Below are 20,995 nucleotides of genomic sequence, written 5' to 3' on the forward strand. Positions count from 1 at the left end.
TCCACTCTCCAGAGCGCCTTTTCCCAGGCAAGTTGTTTCCTCTCTTTGCAGTCTGTTTTTCTAGAATGAGGGAGTTGAATGAAAATCCAGAGGGGCGAACACAAATGCTTTCAGAGGCTAGGCAAGGAATGTCTAAGGAGTTGGGAGTGAAAGAATATGGGGGTGGTGAGGCTTTGGGCAAACTGGAGGCTTCAAGCAGATTTAGGTGTTTTTAAAAGCTGAGCTTTAAGATACTCCAAGATTCTGACTCCAAAGTTCCTAACTTGGTACAGTATAGATCAAAGAATCTTGAGCAAAATTGTGCCTCTAGTTACACTATCATAGAAACCAAGCTTACACATTTAAATTCTGTTATGTTTGAATATAAATTAAAAGGCACCAAAGAGAGTATTTTCTAAGTAAATCCTAATTGCACTCATGAAGAATCAGCTATGTCTGAAAAACAAGAACATTGAGTTAAATGACAAGTGCCACCAGAAGCCTGTCCATTATGACTCCAAGAAAGCAGATGGGAGTCCGCACAGCGAGTGCCTAAAGTGTATGTGGAGAATTTGTTTCTCGGGCTGACAGTAAAGAATTTCAGGTAGGCTCTTGGCATTAGCAGATTTTAGGAACTGTTGTGGGCTCAATTTCAACCTTACATTGGGGGTTGAGGATGGAAAGGTAAGATGAGCACTTTCCACTGAGAACAGAAAATGACTGGACAGCTCTATGCAGAATGAATTGAGGAATAAGGATGTTTTGTCAGGCCTTAACAAAATGGGATACTCCCTTGAGGAATAAGATACAGGTTACAGCTGCCTTCCTTAGAAGACTAATAAATTATGCATTCTAGAGAATTTTCAAAATAAAAAATGGAGCTTATTAGTCTAAAGAGACAGGTGACATAATGACCATGTACCCAGAGAGTCCTCAGAGGATTTGGGCCTCAAAAAGAAGGGGATCTGATCGGACAGGGCTGTAGGTTCTTTTGAAAGACCTATGATCAGTGGTCAGGTACACAGGATTCCCTGTATGCCTAAGGAGACAGTGAGTTCCCTCGACCACAGTGGGGAACAAGGGCATTTCTGACACAAAGATTGCATTTTATCTACAATCCAAGCGTCAGCTTTCTCTGCTTCAGATGTCACTTACCTTTAGTATAAATTGGGAAAGAGGTGCCGTTCCTTACAAGAATTGTCCATTCAACAGAAGCCCCCCTGGCTCACAAGTTCCTTCCCTCTGCCCATGGCTATTCCCTAAACCTCCCCTGCTTTGCTACAGGCACAACAGAATTTCCTGCACCTTGGACCTCAGTGGGCTGGCAGGATGCCTTTCCACTGACCAGCTGTTAGTTGGCCTGTGAACACAAAGCAGCCAGATTTCCATTTTCTCATTTTCCACACCAGCATCACGAGACTGTTAATGTACCTTCCTGAAGGGTTGAGGAACTTAAGGTATTGTAATAGAAATGAAAAATATATTTGTAAAATGGGAAATTTCATAAGACTCTCCTCACAGTTCAAGAGGAATGCATTAAAAAAAAGAAGCAAACCAAACCAAAATACCTTCAAAAGTTGTCAGCCCCTTCTTTTCCAGTTTCTTTCCTTGCTATCCAGACCTAAAGACACCACTCCATCCCCAAGAGATTGCTTTCTCACAACATAGAACCTCTTCTCCTTTCTAGAGAAGTCCCACCTACTACCACAGGACTTGATCATGCTGGAACATTCACTCCCTCCCCCAAACCAAGGGATGCAGTAATCCCCAACCGTCCACACCCTTACATTTGAATTACTCACTCTAGCCCCACACCACAAGGGGGATCAGCACAATAGCTTTGGGTGGGCACTGGTATTCCAAGTCCCCTTTCTTCTAGACTTGCCCACTAGAGTAAGATATGTGATAAGGATTTACTTCTGGCTATCCAGCAGATAAATATTGAGACACACTTGCATGCTTATTTATGCACACACACACTTGTCAGAGACATCCATTAGTTTTAGACAATACCATCGACATTCTGATTGGAGTGGAGAAATATGTCTCCAAAAGCAACACAACTGCATTGGGAATGCTTCTTCATATTATCATACAGAACAGCATCGGACTCCTCTCATCCCCAATTTTGTGCAGATCTTGACCCTAACTGCATTAAAAAAAAAAAAAAAAGTGGGATTTTATTAAAATCCTCTACCCATGATAGAAGTCTCAAAATTCTGCTTTCCCCAACATTACTCATCATAAAGTGGAAGAGCGATTTTGTGATCCTCCAACCAGCATCTCTAAGGGGTAGAGAGGAGTGATTCTGTTTTCCAGTCACAGGTGTGTGATACCCTAAGAGAGCCTGGCCCTCAGATGTAAACAGGCTGGGAGGTAGGCGGAACCCAGGCCAGAAGGTGGCGCACTCTATTAAGACTTGTAAGTCGAGGGGACCCTGGTTGGCTCAGTCACCTCGTCGAGTATATGATTCTGGATCTTGGGGTCGTGAGTTGGGGCCCCACGTTGGGGAGGTAAATTGTACTTAAATTTTTTAAAAAAATGAAAAAAAAAGACTTGTAAGTGTGGGGTTCTCTACTTTCTTAGGAAGAAAGTGATTTATTTAGGAAATGGATTTGCCTTCCCCTGGAAATCAGGACAGACACAACATCCTTGGTGCCTTTCCTGCCACTACAGACTCTTCTAAGAATTACCATCATTCAGTGATAGTGATGATCTGTTTACCAGATGCTCCTCAAGTCCCTCTCCACCACGCCACCCCCCACCTTGTGAGGCTGGAATCATGTTTCTCGTCTCTGTATCACCAGTGCCCACATGGTGCCTGGCACATAGGCTTTTGGAATGCTGAGTGCCCAGAGTGTGGGGGATTTGTGTAGAAAGCTCCTGGGGAGGGGAGGCTGTTGAAAAGTCTGCCCCAGCCACGTCCAGATGTGAAATACTGACCTTAAGCCACAGTTCTTTCCAGAGAGGTAGAGGAAGAAGGGTTTTCTGATGGACAAGGAAGGCACTGACGGTGTGGGATGGAAGGAAGCTCTCACCAGTCCTCGCTCCGAGGAGGGATGTGTGTATTCTAGTTAGTTGTTTGCCTGTCTGGCTCTCCCTCTGCTTGCAAGTCTTTGTGGAATGATGTGGCTCTCTCGGCCCTGTGTCCAGGGAGCCCCTCCTACGGTGAGGGTCGGCACTCAGCAAAGAGCCTGTCAACTCCTGTGACTACCCGTCCCCACGCTGGGCCTGTCAGGAGCAACAGATAGACTAAGTTTCTCAGAGGCAAGATGATTCTAATTTAAAATAAGTAACCGGGGAGAGTTAGGCTGCCTCCAGTCCTTAATCTGGCCTCACCCCTGGGCTCCTCCCAGCTCAGCTGACTGAAACGTTGTCACTCTAAGCCAGTTTCACTCTGAGCTCAGGACACTCTCTCCTTGTCACACTAAGCCAGGCTGCGACTCAGGCCGTGCAGTCTTTCTGACTGGATTTCCTTCCCATCACCTCAGCTCTTTGGTGGATACTCCTTCTTCTCTACCACTCATGGTGACACTGCCATGGCATATAGACCTAAATCCTGGTGCCAGCTAACTTCCCTTGCTCATATCTGCTTTCCTCTTTTGCGTTGTTTATTCCATCCCCACTACCCACTTTGCCTTTCCCCGGACGGAGGATTAATGTGTTCAGTTTCTTGAACTCCTAGGAACAAAGGCATCTGAAAACTCTAAGAAGGTGGTCACAGGCCACCACTCGCTGCCCAGACTGAGAGCATGAATACCAGTCAGCTTACTTACCTGGAACTTCCTTCCTCAGGGCGGCTGTGGCTTCGCTGGCCTCATCTTGAGGGGAAACTGAGTCACACCTGCCTGCTCCAATCCTCTAGGATTCCAAGAGAATCAGAACATTATCTCTCTGACCCCCAAAGTGATCCTAGACTAGCAGTGAGCAGACTCTTTCTGTAAAGGGCCAGACAGCAAATATTTAGGTTTGGCAGATGGTAAGGTCTCTGTTACAACTACTCGGGTCTGCTTTTATAATGTGGGAACAGCCGTAGACCATGACGTAAACGAATGGGCATGGCTGTATTCCAATAAAACTTGGTGGGAACTGACATTGGGATTTCAAGTCATTTTCATGTGTTATGAAATATTGTTATTTTTTTTGTTAAAAAATTCCAGTATTCAGTGTGGTGGTGTTGACAGGTGGTCATCATTCTGTACATTAGATCCCCAGACGCATTCATTTGACGTTAAAAAAAAAAAAGTAAAAATCATTCTTGCCTCGAGGGCCATGCAAAACTAGGAAGCAGGCTGTACTTGCTGACCTCTGTTCTCCATCTCCAGGTCAGACAGATGAGGAGTTCAAATCCATTCTGAAGTACTCACTGTGTGACCCTAGGGGAACTAAAGTTCTGATGCCCAAGACTCAGTTTCCTCATCTGCATAATGGACATACTGTCTACCTTGATGAGAATTAGAAATAGGACATGTCAGTGCTTAGGGAACAGTAATAATGCAGAAAACGAGCCTTCCTTTTGCAGTCAGGCTCCACCTGAAGTGCGCTTGCTAGGCAAAGACAGGAGCAGCTTTCTCTCACCTCTGTGAGGGCTTATCAGAGGCACCAGGGTGACTATTTCCAGGGCGCCGAGACAGGTTTCTGCATAAGAGTCGAGAGGCTGAGCACACTCCCGCAGGAGTGTTTGGGGCTTGGAGTATGCTGGCCCCACAGAGCTGAAGGAAGCCTGTTTTGAATGAGAAGTAAAAGCTCCTGTTTGCCAGGAGGGCGAGACGGCAGAGTCCCCAAGGTGACTCCTGAAGAGAAGCCGAGGGAACAGGGTCCATCTGCTTAGAGACTGGGTTCCGGGGCTGAGGGAGCCTGTGATGTTTGGGCCACAGCTGAAGAGTCCTACCCATGCCCTGTTAGTGGCTGTTTTCCCTGGCGGAGGGGGGGGTGGGCTGGAAGTAACCTGGATAGTGTCTGCAGCCACCATGGCTCTTCTGTGGGTGTCTGGAGGGGGCAGGGGGAGGGGGTAGTTGGCTGGGGCACCTTCTCCCCCGGAATCACTCTCTGTCCTTGCTGCAGAAGAGTATCCAAAGGCGTGCGGAAATGTTCAAAGCTATCCATACTGTACCGCGTACTTCGTGTTCCCATCTTCATTTTATTTTCTTTTTAAAGGTTTTATTTATTTGACAGAAACACAGCTAGAGAGGGAACACAAGCAGGGGGAGTGGGAGAGGGAGAAGCAGGCTTCCCGCTGAGCAGGGAGCCCGATGTGAGGTCGATCCCAGGACCCTGGGATCATGACCTGAGCTGAAGGCAGACGCTTCACGACTGAGCCACCCAGGTGCCCCCCATCTTCATTTTAAAGTGTATCTAAATACATAAGCTCCCCCATCCCACCCCGGGGGGCTTCATAGGCACTGCCTGCCTCTGTCTCTCTAGTGTGACTTTTATCACTGAGCAAGAAAAAGTGTCTCCTCCCTTTCAAGAGGTTGGGGTCCTTGGAGCATGGACTATGGGTGGGAGGCAGGCAGACCTCGAATCTCATCAGGAAAGGCTCCGAGTCCTGGGAGAGCTGAGCTCAGGAGAAGATTCTCGGTGCTTCCCTAATACCCTCTACTCAGAAATGAATAAACAGGGTTGACTGAACCAGGGATTTGGCTCCCAGGTCTGGGGCAGTCTGAAGCCAATCAATTGAAATCATGTCCCCATAGTGAAACTTTTACTCTCTAGGAAATCGGGGGTGGGAGGTGGGGATCAAGGAAGGGACCTCATTCACATGCTTAGCCAAAAGTGCCCGGTGCCAAGGAAGAGGTAGCAGCTCTTCGCAGTGGGGGCAGAGAATTCAAATGATGTTCTTCTGGTAAATGCCATGGTCCCTGCAGGCCAAGATGAGGGGCGTGTCATAGGGATCAGAGATGTCCCACCCTCTGCTGGAGAAAGGACACTGGGACCTCTGGGCCCCAGGCAAGGTGACAGCCACAGGAATCCAGATGAGGGAAGCTCATGGGGTGAGAAACACTGGTCACTCCCTAAGAAAGGTTTTCTTTTTTTTTTCTTTTTTTTAAAGATTTCATTTATTTATTTGACAGAGAGAGACACAGAGAGAGAGGGAACACAAGCAGGGGGAGAGGGAGAGGGAGAAGCAGGCTTCCCGCTGAGCAGGGAGCCCAATGCGGGGCTCGATCCCAGGACCCTGGGATGACGACCCGAGCCGAAGGCAGATGCTTAATGACTGAGCCACCCAGGCGACCCGAGAGGTTTTCTTTAAGAAGACATTTTTATTGCACCCACATGAAAGTACAGACACAAATCTTTGAAAGGTAGTACCATTTTATTTAGTGTTGTAGAAATTTTAGGTTACTTCTTAAAAACAAAACCAAAGAAATTAAAAACTCCCAAACTAACAAGGCAGGAAATTATTTTATAATCCAAAAATGCTGGGCGATCTTTCAATCGGAGGATGGAAGAAGTCAAGTTAGTAGCTCATATAATATAGATAGAAACCAGAGAGTCAAGGTTGGTATGACTACTAGGAGGCTAAATTCTCCACCTAAAGCAATTAATCTGTCAGCCTTGAGGGATCATTAATTCATAGTTCTCAAAAAGAAAATAAAAAGATCGATTGGGAAAAGGGACTCAGGGAGGGAAGATCCTGCCTAATTTAACATTAAATTGCCTCTGGCCTTCAGTTGGGTATGTGGCTGAGTGTCCTGGGCCCTCCTCCCTCCCTCTCCGTCCTTTTGAGCTCCCATGGTTAGCAAAGCTGGAAACCACACACACACACACACACACACACCCTATTCATGTGCACACACCTCCCACTCAGGGTCAAGAGCTCTTCCTCATGGCAAAGGGCAGACTTTCTTGTTCCTCCATGACATTTTTTTCAGGAGGCTGACCTCCAGCTGAAGTTCACTGCAAGGGGTTCAGTGTTTAATCTGATGCTTCCCTTAAGTACTGACCGCTCTTTCTGGAGGCAGCCGGGCAAGGCCAGGAAAAGACCTGCTCCTGCTTCTGCAGAACACAGCTTCCTCCCAGCGTCCTTCAGTCAGGTTGGTGTTTCTAGCAGCCAGAGGCAAGTCCCAACTCTCCTCATGTAGGGGAGCGCGCACTTTCCGACACGTGCCAGGCACGGGAGCTCCAACACTCCGATTCACCAGCCCCTGCTAATGGCTCAGGGCAGACTGAAGCTTCTCCTAGATAAATCCTCCCCCAAAGTAGAGCCCTCCAGGACAGTCATTACCTCATGCCCTCCAGGTTAGCTACTTTGAGAGGTACAGGAATGCCATAAATTGGATTTTTTCCCCAGCAGTGGTAGAAGCCAGACACCCTTGAAGTAAATTGTCCTTCATCCTCCAGAGTCCCCAAGTGGCATTTCAGAGCACAGGAATTCACTCTTCTACCCAGACATCCCTCTCAAATACTGACCGAGTTACATACCCGAGGTCCTAGCAGCAGATAATATCTCCAGACCAAGCACCTCTCGTGAACAATGCAGGTCTCCACACCAGCTCTTCTAAGGAGAAATCATTCAGAGCACCTCTGCCCCCAGTGCCCTTGGGTTATCACAGTCAAAATACGTTTTTAAGTAAAAAACCTATTGCGGAACAAATATATATACATGTACGTTTTCAGAGTTGAGGCAAATACATGGTTCTCTTTATAGGTATGTAAATAACTCTCACAGCACTACAAAAATACAAGTCATCTGGGAAGTTTACAGTGGTCCCCACTCCTGTAAGAGTATTAAATAAAACAGCTACAGATAATCAAAAGCTGATTAATCAAGTTATAGTATCACCCTTCAGGTTAAAGTGCTCCGATATAACTAACATTGCAGCAAGTGTGTGATTCTGAAAAGGGGTTCTGCTGCCAACCGTCTTGCCTCTTTACCCTCCACAGAACAAGAACATACAGAGAAGAGACCCGCCGTCTAATAACTGTTGTTGCCTCAATCCCTGCCCACCGCGCTGGCCTGTGATCTTCTTCCGCCCCAGAGAGAGGTGAAAGTTTGATAAGATTCTGTCACAACCAGGAGGGAAAAAAAAACAAAACAAGCAACACAGAAACATTCTAATTCCAGTATTAGGTTCTGAACAAGGAAACTACCCGAGGAATCCGAACCGGAGCTATTAGTTCAGAAGCGTCCTAGCTTTAAAAAATTGATGTGTTCTTCTAGGTTTAAAAATACGGCCAACCAAAACTAAGTGTTATCTTCTTGCTCTTCGTAATTTTGTAACAAGGGTTGGTGGGGGGCGGGAATCACCAGGAAGTGTTGCTGAAGAAATCAGGGAGCCAAGCAAAGGCACTAGGGGAACAGGCCACAGGAGTCCTACTGAGATCACCCCATACCTGGTGGAGCGGAGTGAGTAAATGCTTGGGCCACCCGATCCCTTCTCAAGCACCGACGAGGCCACTCTAGTCAGCAGGAACCTGGCTACTGGCTACCGTGAGCCTTTGACCAACCCCCGTTAAGTGAGTGCAAAGTGATGAATTCCCTCTTCTACTTCTCATGTCCCCACAGACAGGCTCTATGGACCGATCAGGAGCACCCTGTAAGGCTAAAGAGTAGTGCAGCTGGTACTTAGAAAAGGCAGCTTGTTCCAAATCTACAAGGCACACTCAGAGGCTTTCTTTAACCTCCCTGCTTCGGTCAAATCAACAAGATCAAGTCCAAGAAGCCCAGAAGGTTTACACGGTATCAAAACAGCACCTGTAGCCAAACGCCACCGTGAGCTACTCAGAAGCCAGGCAAGTATGTGCCCAGTCCTTCTCATTTCACCCCACACTTTACTGACGGGGTGGGGGTGGGAGTGGGAGTATGTAGTTTTAAATGTCAATATCGAAGAAAGAAAATCTCAATGTTAAATACATGAATAACCCTGCGCCATCTGAGTCTCTGGGCCAGGAGCAGATCTTATGACCACATCTCTGGTCAGAGCATAAAATATTTACAATATAGTTAAAGGCACAGTGGCATTTAAAAATAAAACCCTGGGAATGTACAGTAAAAGATTCATTGTAATAATTAACCTGGCTTCAGTTGGTGGAACTGACTCTTGCCAGATAACAGGCAAGGGAGGCAGCTGGTGACTTGGAGCCTGTATGCTGGTTATCAGGCATACGGAGTCCTTGGCCTCAGGAGCAGGTGGAAACAAACTCACAAAACAGTCTCCGTCTCCTAGGCTGACAATTCACATCTTTCCTGCCTTCTTGCCAACCTGAGCCGGAATACGGAGAATGTTGGGGGTTTCCTCCATGACCCTGACGAGCAGATTGTCAATGTAGTCTTCCAGCTCTCGAACCTGAAACTCCTTCTTGCTTATCGTCTCCTTCTGTTTGAGGACCAACTGGATCAGCTCATCGTGGGTTAGCTGTGCGTAAGCAAAGGCGGGGTCCGAGGGGTTGTATTTCTTTAGAAGGGGAGAGAGGGGGAGAAAAAGTGGTAAAGTCAGCAAAGAAGGCAAATATCGAAAAGAAATCTAAAAGAGGAAAATGTTATTAGCGATCGGAGTCTCCTGGGAATGTGTTTTCAGTTCAGGTAGAAAACCGGTTTATTGACAAAAGTTTTCTGTAAAGGATCAGAGAGTAAATAGGCTTTGCAGGCCATATATGGCCTGTGTTGTCTGTTCTTCTTTGCTGGTTCGTTTGTTCTTTCTGTCTTATGACTTTTTAAAAATGTAAAAACCATACTTGGCTCACAGGCTACAAACCCCTGGATTAGACTCTGGATTTGAGGTTTTAGGAAATGTAACAATTGGAGGTCTCTGAACACTAGGAGCTGGCACAATGAAATATCAATGCGAAGCTGAGAGCCCCAAGCTACGGTGGCCCATGAAGAAACCCTAGTGACAGAAGGTGCGGGAGACGATGCTCACCCATCACCACCCCACGTAGCCACTCATCCTGGACTACCTGCTACTTCCTCAGCTACACTCAGAAGGAGTCCACGGGTAGGTTGATGCACTGGCCACTCAGAGACCCCACTTTAAATCACTTCATACTCAAGACATGTGCAGAGTCAGAGCTAAGTGCCATGGTGGTGCATCACCCAGTCAGCAGCTCAGAATCGTGGCGCATCCTCTGGGCACACCGCGGCCAGTGCCAGGGCTGAGCGGCCCCACTCTTGCCAACAGCAGGAGCCCTAAGGAGTTACTCCATCAGCATTTATAATCTGGGATGACTGGAGTCCAGCTGCAAAGTGACCAGGCCCAAACTGTGAGGAAACACAAGATAAGGCTTGAATGGAAAGTACCAGGTCGTACCAAGTCTCCCGCTGGAGAAGCTAAGTCAAGAGCAGAATCATCATTCACTCTTTTGACAACACGATAGAAGGCGCTGCTCAGTGCAGTGATGTAAGCTGCCTACACGCTAGCCAGACATCAGAGAGAAATCCCATCCATCTTCTCCTGGCTCGGAAGGAAAGCACAGGGCTCGTAGTCCCGGCTTAGAAGCACACACCGACAATTCCATGCACAGAGCAGGTTTTCACCTAACACAGGCTGCACGGAAACAGGCAAGGTGTTGGACTACTTTTTCGAAAAACCACTTCTCCCTTAATCCTTTTGTTGTTTTTGTTTTTTAACTTGTTGAAGGCACACATTCCTCTGGACCTCAATCACCCTATTAGTAATTCTGAAACCATCTTCAACCAAAAAGTTGAGTGTCTGGAAAAGGATTCTGGAGACTGGTTGTACAAGGTGAATGTACTTAACGCTACTGATCTGTACACTTAAAAATGCTTATGATCCCTTATGCACTGTTGCTGGGAATGCAAGCTGGTGCAGCCACTGCAGAAAACAGTATGGAGGTTCCTTAAAAAATTAAAAATAGAATTGATCTGGTAATCCTGCTACTAGGTATTTACCCAAAGAATACAAAAACACTAATTTGAAAAGATACATGCACCCCTATGTTTGTTGCAGCGTTATTTACAAGAGCCAAACTATGGAAGCAGCCCAAGTGTCCCTCCTCTGATGAATGGATAAAGAAGTGGTACACACACACACACACACACACACACACACACACACACACACACAAATGGAGTATTACTCAGCCATAAAAAAGAATGACATCTTGCCATTTGCAACAACGTGGATGGACCGAGAGAGTATAATGCTAAGCAAAACAAGTCAGCCCAAGAAAGACAAATACCATATGATTTCACTCATATGTGGAATTTAAGAAACAAACCAAATGAACAAAGAAAAAAAAAGAGACAAACCAAGAAACAGACTCTTAAACTGTAGAGAACAAACTGATGGTTACCACGGGGCGGGGGGAATGGGTGAAACAGATGATGGGGATGAAGAACACACTTATGATGAGCAGAGTAATGTATAAAATTGTTGACTCACTAAACTGTACACCTGAAACTAATATAACACTATTGTGCTTGATTGAAAATTTTTTTTTAATTTTTAAATGCTTAAGAGGGTAAAAGTTTTATGTTATGTTTATTTTACCACAATTTTTAAAAAAGGAGTTGTCCTGATGTCCTCAAGCGTTTTTAGATTATAGCTCTGTCATACAGGGATTTTATTTATTGAAAAATGTGGGTCATATAAGATACGGTGCAAGATGGTTTTTGAGATAAAAAGATGAAGAAGCTGTCACCTGGAGGCAGGAGCAGCAGGTGCTCCTGGAGAGTAGAGACCAGGTCCTTAGAGGCCTCACACACTAGGCTCAGAGAGCTGGAAACCAAGAGCCCTCTGCTACACAGGAAGTCGAGACAAACTGCAGAGATGGGGTGTGACAGCTCAACTAGACTTTGAAGACGAATTAAAATTCATTTTCTCCAGGGGCACCTGGGTGGCTCAGTCAGTGAGGCATCTGCCTTGGGCTCTGGTCATGATCCCGGGGTCCTGGGATCAAGCCCTGCGACAGGCTCCCTGCTCAGCGGGGAGTCTGCTTCTCCCTCTCCCTCTGCGCTCTCTTGCTCTCTCTCAAGTAAATAAAATCTTTTCTAAAAAATTAATTTTCCCCCAAAATAACAGAATTCTGTTTTCACTATAAAGGGGATATTTCCTCATAAGGGAAAATCTCAAATATAGAAGAAGGAAAAAACTATTACCTGGAACTCCAACTTATACATAACATTTGGGTCTCTTATTTCTTCCTTAGTTTCTTTATGGTAAGTTTTATGGTAACTTTAAGCATCATGCAGAATATGGTTTTCAAGCATTTTAAAATTACTTTATGAGAATTTTCCCATCACTAAATTTTAGCAAAAATCATTTTTTAAAAGATTTTACTTATTTATTTGACAGAGAGAGAGAACACAAGCAGGGGGAGCGGGAGAGGGAGAAGCAGGCTCCCCACCAAGCAGGGAGCCTGACTCGGGGCTCAATCCCAGGACCCTGGGATCACAACCAGAGCTAAAGGTCTGCAGACACTTAACGGACTGAGCAACCCAGGCGCCCCCACCTTTTTTTTTTTTAAGCAAAAATCATTTTTTTTTTAAGATTTTATTTATTTATTTGACAGAGAGAGAGATAGGGAGAGCAGGAACACAAGCAGGGGGAGTGGGAGAGGGAGAAGCAGGCTTCCCGCGGAGCAGGGAGCCCGATGCGGGGCTCGATCCCAGGACCCTGGGATCATGACCTGAGCTGAAGGCAGACGCTTAACGACTGAGCCACCCAGGCGCCCCAGCAAAAATCATTTTTAATGGATGCTTAAAATTTCATTATATTTTACCTGTCTCCTTTGCTATTTAGATTTTTTCAGTTTTCAAATTATATATAACATTTTTATTAAAATGCATGAGCATAAATCTTTGATCACGTCTCTAAAATATTTCCTTATGATAAATGCATAGGGTTGAAAAGGCATGTGCGCTTCATACCTTACAAACTATGAAACAGCTATTCAATTTGGATTTCATAATCCAAAGGGGAAAGAATGTAAGACTTTGAAATCATTAGGCAATCCTAGATACGTGATGATTTAAAAAATTATAAAATGATCCAGCATCACAGAAAGTGAGCAACAGCCATGGCAAGGAAGAGGTACAAAGAAAATAACCATTAATTCAAGAAAAAACACTGCCCATTGTCACATATTTCCTTCCAGGATTTTCACCTTGGATGTTCCCACCGTAGTTGTAATAATAATGACGTATATTCAAATTTGTGTCTAACTTTTTCCATATTAACAGAACAGATGATTTTTGGATCTAATTGGCTGTATTATTTTTAAATGGAAGTGTTAAAGCCACCTGGGTAAATAATACACTCATCTATAAGGGACAGAGGCCCTAAAACAGCAACCCCCAAAAAAACCCATTATGGTAATGACTCAGCTAGCTTTTCATAACCTTAGCTATGCAATTTCTTTCCCTAACCTCGCTGGTACTTTGCAACATTCCAAAGAGTAGTTACTTTTGTAAATATTATTTATGGCTTAGTACAAAGCATCTGTTATATGGGGGGCCAAGAGGAGTCTCTAGGAAACTTTCCGTATTTGCTCAGAATATTTACTAGGTATGGTCCAGGACCAAGTGCTTTGTTGCAGGCAGCCCGAGGGACAGCTGCCGGGCTTACAAATCATGAGCAAAATAAGCAGCAGTTGCCTTTGTTTTAAGGCAAGTTATTCTCTCAGTCAGGGCCAGGAGATAAGCCCCTGATTAAATGAGCTTTGAAGAATAAATAAAATGGGAGCCAAGGGTCTTGCTCACTTCCCGAGAGCTAGGTGTTTGTTTCTCTTTGGAGCCCAGCTGCATTCCACAGTACAAGAGGGGATGGGAGGCTGCTCCATGACCCTAGTTTTCATTACTGTCCCTTTTATGCTGTTCTTTTTCCTGGTTTCCTGGTAAATATCATTAACTCCAGGAAGGTAAGTGCTGCCTCTTCACACCCTCAGAGGCCCGCCAAGCTGAGCTGGGCGAGTTATGGGTCATTTTTAGGCTAGGGCTAAAACATAGCAGGTATGTCTGAGAATGATGCTCACTTACCACTGGCCCCGACAGCATGCAGTACAACGGAAGAGAAGGCAAGGCAGCTAGAAGATGCTAGCTTGTTCACAATGACCATCTGTTACCACTATTCAGCCTCCTTCCCTGAACCTCAGACCTCCAGCTTTCAGTAAACCCTTCACCCAGCTCCTGGTGGCAGAGATGCAATGGAACCCAGTGGTGACAACTAACTGGCACTTTAAAAACGCTTACAGGGCGCCTGGGTGGCTCAGTCGGTTAAGTGTCTGCCTTCAGCTCGGATCATGATCTCAGGGTCCTGGGATTGAGTCCTGCATCAGGCTCCCTGCTCAGCTGAGAGCCTGCTTCTCCCTCTCCTCCCTGCTCATGCTGTCTCTCCCTATCTCTCTCTCTCTCTCTCACAAATAAATAAAATCTTAAAAAAATATAAAAATGCTTACAGGAGTAAAGGAGATACAAGCAAGAAATTTTTATTCTAAAATCACGAAGACTACTTGATGTTTTACAGTGCATAGGACTGTAAAATTCTCATTAAATGAAGCGTTTAGATGCCTTGGACTAAAATAGAAATAAAGTTTATTTCTACTGACAGTGGTCCTCAGTAGTCAGTTAGGAAATTCCTCTCCACATATTTGAAACGCAACACAGCCTTGCCAACCAGTCCCTCCATAAATCATTCTCCTCCAGCCCAAGTGATTATGAGTCAAAGACCAGAGGTTTGCAACAAGGTGGTGTTCCATAGCCTCCTGATTTTAGAACCAGAAAGGGCAGGATGGAGACGCTCCAAAGCAGAGATCATCTGGGGGGTTGGTTTGGTTTGGCTGGTGGGCAGGAGTTGTTTTTTTTCAAGTTAGCCCAAGCTTTTGAAAGAGAAGAGATCCTCTAATCAAACGATATTCTTCCGGGAAATTTAGCTTAAGAAGGGTAAAAGTTCGGGTGCCTGGGTGGCTCAGTTGGTTAAGCGACTGCCTTCGGCTCAGGTCACAATCCTGGAGTTCCGGGATCGAGTCCCGCATCGGGCTCCCTGCTCTGCAGGGAGTCTGCTTCTCCCTCTGACCCTCTCCCCTCTCATGCTCTCTCTCTATCTCATTCTCTCTCTCAAATAAATAAATAAAATCTTAAAAAGGGGGAATGGTTAAGCAAATATTGGTACAACCATTTCAAAGACTATTTAAGGAGCAACATGCAAAAATACTTATGATCTACTGAATGAAAAAGAGAATCGGACAGTGTTTCTACACAGGCGATGGAACTGGAAAATCACCATTTCGCCACTGCCATATTCACCAATAGATCTGAAAGCCTGAGAACAACAGGATGTTTACATAGTCTGAAATTAACTCCCCACGAATTTCATATTGATTGTAAAAGGGGAAAATAGCAACTTTATACTAGAGAGCCTCCTGGACACCACCTAAAGTCAGTCATCAGAGTTAACATGCCCACTACCACGACAAGCGGATGTAATGTGCCTCCTTCTACGAACCACCGAGGACTCATGATTTGCACGGTTAATTCCTGCCAGGAATGCGCGACCTCAACCAAACCATGAGAAGATAGCAGACAAATCCAAACAGAGGAAAATTCTACAAAACAACTGATCTAAAGTCTTAGAGAATGTCAAGGTTCTTCAAGAAGGCCGGGGAACTGTTCCAGGATAAAGGAGTCTAGGGAGACACGGCAACAAAACAGCAAGAGATCCTGGACTGGATCCTGGACTGGAAAGAAAAACAGGAAAACTAGGGAGCACACTCATGAGACAACGGGTGAAGCTCAAGTATGGGCTACAGATGAGAAAAGGGGATTACATCAACTTTACATGTCTTGACCTTGATTAAATGACCTTATTCTTAGGAATTACACACTTAAGTATTTAGTGGTAAATGGGGCATGGGGTAGGCAACTTACCCTCCAATGGTTCAGACAAAGAAAAAAGTCTGTATATACAAAGAGAGAACGGACAGGGAACAGGAGAGAGAGAGGGTGAAAGTGATAAAGCCAATGTGGTAAAATGTCAACAATTAATGAAAGGTTTATAGCAGTCCTTTGTACTATTCTTGCAACTTTTTTTAAGTTTGAAATGATTGCAGAATAAAGTTTCAAAAAAGTATATCTAGGCAATGATGACAACCACAAGAATTTTACATTCTTGCCAAAAGATAAGAAAGAACACACGGGGAAATGAACATATCTGATTGGAACGGACCAGATGGTGGGTGACATTTTCTTCTCACCAAAAAGCAGCACCGGTATCAATCATGTTGCTTGAGACCTAAGCAATTCAACAATAACTAAGTAACTCTCAGGGGAGCAGTAATAATCCCCTGGGAAGCGTAGGGGCTTCCAAAGATTATCTGAAGACCCAGACGTTTGTATGGTCAAGTCACTCCTGGCGTTACCTGCTGCCGAGAAGGTGTATATCATGGTGACTCCAGAAACGGGTTTTTTCATAGATCCCTAACTAGCACGCCTACTTCCTGGAGGAGACATACCTTCATCATGGTCTCATTGATCAAGTTCTCACTGATGATGGTGGCGGTGCCCAAGCTGGAGTTAGCAATCTTGGTGGCTGTTGTGTTCATTGGCTTCACGGGGTGGAGTCTAAAGAGAAGGGGATAGGATCCTTAGACCTTTCAGTAATGACAAAACCGAGAAACTGTCCATCTCGCGGATGGCAGCCGGCAAGACAGACAAGAGGGCAGAGTGGTGACACGTTAGGTTCACACCTCCAGTCCGACACACACCAGCATTCCTGTGGAAATGAGGGCGGCCGGCACGAGGCAGCCACATGCAGGCCCACCACGCACACTGGATAGCCAGGTGTCCTGATGCTCTCACAAGACCCCTGGTCTCATTATCAATGTCAGAAGAACATTAAAGACAGCCTCTGATTTTGGGGGCAACTACAGCCTAGGACCCGCACCATGGGAGTCACTAGAGAGCCTTTCGTTCCTCAACAGTAAAGAAAGAGTTCGGAACAAACTCGCCAGCTTCACCTTACAGCAAGCTTTCAGCACTGCTGCGTTCTACCACTCCGTCTCGGCTGCTTTCTGATGCTAGGAAGAGACGGGTCACAGGACATCGCTGCAGTTCGAGAGCCCCAACTCTGACTGGGCAGAACAATTCCTAAACTACCTCTGAAGACTGTCACTATGTTCTCCCTACAAACGCAGGAGTGTCTTGAGGAGGTATTCCCACCATGGGGCGGGGGGAGACCCTTTGAAAATAGGCCCTAACGGCACAATGCATGGGATGTGCCATCGGGATAGCCGTGCAGTTAGAAAGCCAAAACCTCTGCAGGCAGAAGGCAAAGGGTTGGGGGTGGGGGGGCATCGCTCCCGTGGATGAAACGATCTTCCCCGACTCTCACCTGTGCTTGGCTGACCCCGTTCCCGCGCTCGGCTGAGCTGACACTGGATGTGTCTCTGAGGGTGAGACCCAGGCCTGAAGAAGCGGCTTCCTCTTGCTAGAATTTTCCACCTTACCAGCGGAGCCCTCTGCTGTTGCTTTTTTTTGAGATTCTGCTGTACCGGTGGGGTGAGTGTCAGTGTGTGGGTAGCTAGGGGAAGAGTGTGTAACAGGAAAGGTCTCAGAAAAGGAGGGGCTGGATATAGGAGAATCCAGGGCCCTATCAGGAGGCTGGCTTGGCCTCCCATTTCCCATCAGCTTTTCCTTCTCGCCACTGCCAGGACCTGGCAGCCGTTTATCCAAGCATGAGCCCTTGCCAAGATCTGGTTTGTGAATTCCTGAAGCTGCAGTTGGCCCTGAAGAGGCTGCAGCAGATGCTTTGGGTGCTTTTGACCTGAGGTCATGCGGGCTCTCCACAGGCGCCGCCCACCCGTCTGCCTCGCCCCTCGGCCCCTTTTCCCTCTCAGGACGGGCAGGGCACAGGCTCAAGGAAGAAGGCCCTCCTTCCAGGGCTGCCACCTGGGCTGTCTCTCTGTCGTCTTCAACCTGATCCACTCTCTCATCATCCGATGCCACCTCAGGAATGGAAGGAAGGGTTAAGCCCAGATCAGCCATGACTGGAGAGTTCACACCTGGGGTAGAGTGAAGGCCACTCAGGGGATTGGACGATAAACCTTCGTGATCACTGGCTTTGCTCTGATTTTGAGCCGTAAGTATATCGTCTGGCTCGATCCTCAAGAGGGGAATGTCTTTCCCTGAGCTTGCCTCACTCATGGGCCCTTCTGAGACGCTCTCCTCGCATGAGGGGCAGGGAAGGGGGTCTGCCTCGGAAGCCGGCACACCACACTTCGCGCGGCCGGGTGGGGACATGGCGTCCTTCTCCGCGTCCTCTGCGTGGAAAGACCCAGCAGGCTCGCGGTCTGACACGTCTCCAGCAGCGGCTCCTTCATGCGTCAGCTCCTGGGGATCACTTCTGTCTTCTTCCACCAGCCTGGCGGACTTCTCTAGCTCCTCTTGCGTAAAGAGCTGCTCAGAAAATGACACGTACTTCTTGATTTTCTTTTGGCTCTCGCCCACATTCTCTCTGTGTCTCTGTATCACGGAGCCAAGAGGGGGAGCCGATTCTCCCATCTGAAGAGGGGGCACCGCTTCCTTCATGGCAGAAGTCATACTGTCTTCCTGAAGCCCGTTCTCCCCAAAAGACGCAGACAGACTCTCTGAGTCTGTGTTTGCCCCCATCGGAGGCCTCCCCGCTGGGCTTTCAGTCTGCCCACTTCTGAGTGAAAGGGCGAATGTTACTTCTTGGGTCTCCTGAGATGAAGGGACGTAGTCTTGTTCTGAGGGGGGAAACCCCAGATCTTCCCCCTGGTGCCCCATTTCAGGCTGCTTCAGGAGAGACTTTTCTGAGTCACTACCGATGGTGCTCTCTGGGCCTACCTCACTGGTCTTCCTCGTGGGAGAATCTTCCGTCCCTTTACAAGCTGGAGTGGGTAGCTTTTTGGAAAGTGACCCCGAGGCACCAGAAATAGTCTTTGGAACTTGTGTTAAACTCTCCCTTGGCAATTCTGCCTTAAGGAGCAAAGATGGCTCTTCAGGATGGGCCTGGCCCTTGTCTGTGGAAGGCCAGCTCTCAACCGGTGTGGAGGTGGAAATGGGAGGCGCTATGGGAGATGAGAAAGAGAAGACAGAGGGAGATTCAGAGGACGGTGTCTCTGCATCATGTCCCGATTTAGAAGGGACTGGTGTGTGGCCAGAACTGGAAAAAAGAGCAGAGAAGAAGAGAGGAGAGTCAGGGGAAGAAGGAAGCCTGGCTGTGGGTTGAGCCTCTGGAGACACGTCCAGTCTGCAAAAAGGACAAAATAAAATCTGCAGGTCAGTTGCAGATGCATCGTGAGAGGCGAGAAACACTTACAAATAAAGTTGCTCCAAAGGGGAGAACACTTTTATATTTGGGGCGATATCTTAAGAAGTGAGAGAAGGAACATCAATCACTTAACGTACCAAAGGGACACTTTTATCACCAACACACATGCCACACGAGGGGCTGTTGCAACAGAAACAGAAAGCTCCAGGTAAAGCAACAGCCCACAGTTTCTTTTGGTGATAAACAAAAAGTATCTACAAAGTTCGAAGCAGTAAAAGATACACCTGGAGGCAACAGGCACCAATCTTGAAGAGGAACAGTCTGTGTGTGCGTGTGCGTGTGTCTGTGTGTGTCTGTATGTGTGTGTCCGTGTGTCTGTGTGTGTGAAATCAAAGTAAGCAGAATCTCAAAAAAAGTCTCTCCCACCCCAGACCACAGAAATATTGTTAGTGTGAATGTGAGAAAGCAGAAAGCCCCCAACGCTCACTCAGGCTCTTGCAACAAGATGCACATTGAACACGCAGAGAATGGGCACACTCGGGAGTGGACCAAGGGTCTCCCGTGCCAGCACACCAATGCCAAATTGCAAGGACGAAAGATATCATCTGCCTCAAAGGGAAATATGTGATAAGAACTCTAAATAAACACATGTTCTGCACATACCACAACCAGAATCTGGTATGCCCAACTTGCAATACTCAGAATCTGCTACAAACCAGGGCATTCCACCGGGGGCTGATTATCTTACTGAGATGGACAGACCATGCCTGCTGGCAGTGGCTCTGAGCTGGGACACATCACTGTAATCTGGGCCAGGACACATCACTGTAATCTGGGCCAGGGTGGGCCAGCCAGGCAGGCAGGCAGGATGTGCTGGTAAAAATAACTCAGGCCATTAAATGCTTGCCATACACTGGTACCACCCTGGAACCACATGCAAGATTTGCTCTACCGGCAGACCTTGCTGACCACCATGAACAGTGAGGTGCAGGCACCAGGGGGGGTGAAGACTCACCGAGGCTTGACAGCTTTGGTCTGTGGAGCCCTTGCAGAGCTGACAGCTGGTGCAGGTTCTGACTTGGGCTCTCGGTCAGCTTCCGGTTCTGTGATCGTCACTTCCTCAAAGGGATTCAGGGATTTACCCCATCCAGAGACGACAGCCAGAGTGTCCTTCTCAGAGCTTTTCACTAGGTCTTCGTCAGGCCCTGGCTGGTCCTCCCTTGGTTGGACTTCCATCAGCGTGCCTTCCTTCTCCTTCCCTGGGATGGTAGGCAGGCTTCCACCTTCACTGCCCTTAGCCACGTCCTTCTTTCCCGTCACCAGAGAAAGCAAAGAGGACTTCTTGTTCTCCTGCTTCTTGCTCTCTTTGGTTTCTTTTGCAGCTTCTAAGCTCGCCGGAGCCGTGTTCTCCCGAACAGCCCCACTGCCCTGCGGCCGGTAGGTTGGCAGAGACATGGATTTCGGAGAGTCCTTTGTGGAAGACTCAGAGAACCGCCTGTCGGAAGACACCGCCCCTCCATCCCCAGGCTCCTTCCAAGACCTAGGAGCCAGGTTCTCGGTGGAGGAGAACAGATGCTTCTTCCTGAAGCCCTGGGGGGATGGGGAAGAGGAGGGGCTGCTGTCCTTGGTCTCACTCTTGGCTTCCGGCTCCTCCATGTAAACATGGTTCCCGTTGATACAGACATTAGAGCGAGAAAGGACATCATTCTTAGACCGAAGGCCGCCAAGAAAGGAGAGTCCTTCCTTTTTGGGAAGGTTGAAATTGATCTGGTTCAGTTGCTTAGCATCTGCACTCTCTGTTCTCTTGTGAGACATGACTGTGGAAA

At 47.1% G+C, this 20,995-nt stretch overlaps 1 protein-coding gene across 2 annotated transcripts in view; it reads right to left on the bottom strand.

Annotated features, from left to right (window-relative positions):
* Nucleotides 1–6,276: 6,276 nt before the first annotated feature.
* The window catches only part of RAB11FIP1 (RAB11 family interacting protein 1), a 31,431-nt gene continuing 16,712 nt past the window's right edge, over nt 6,277–20,995 (bottom strand). Inside the window, exons 3-6 of one of the 2 annotated variants that reach the window (XM_028095333.2) lie at nt 20,185–20,986; nt 17,268–19,148; nt 16,390–16,498; nt 6,277–9,377 (exon numbers count right to left, since the gene is read on the bottom strand). In XM_028095333.2, coding sequence (XP_027951134.1) covers nt 9,159–9,377; nt 16,390–16,498; nt 17,268–19,148; nt 20,185–20,986 — 3,011 coding nt within the window. In that variant the 3' untranslated portion in view covers nt 6,277–9,158. The remainder of the gene's footprint in view (nt 9,378–16,389; nt 16,499–17,267; nt 19,149–20,184; nt 20,987–20,995) is intronic. The other variant, XM_028095334.2, reaches the window with a different exon arrangement.

Source organism: Eumetopias jubatus, unplaced genomic scaffold, assembly GCF_037043125.1.
Source record: "Eumetopias jubatus isolate StellerSeaLion01/CBP00866 unplaced genomic scaffold, mEumJub1_p1.0 scaffold_2, whole genome shotgun sequence".
Classification (NCBI taxonomy): domain Eukaryota; kingdom Metazoa; phylum Chordata; class Mammalia; order Carnivora; family Otariidae; genus Eumetopias; species Eumetopias jubatus.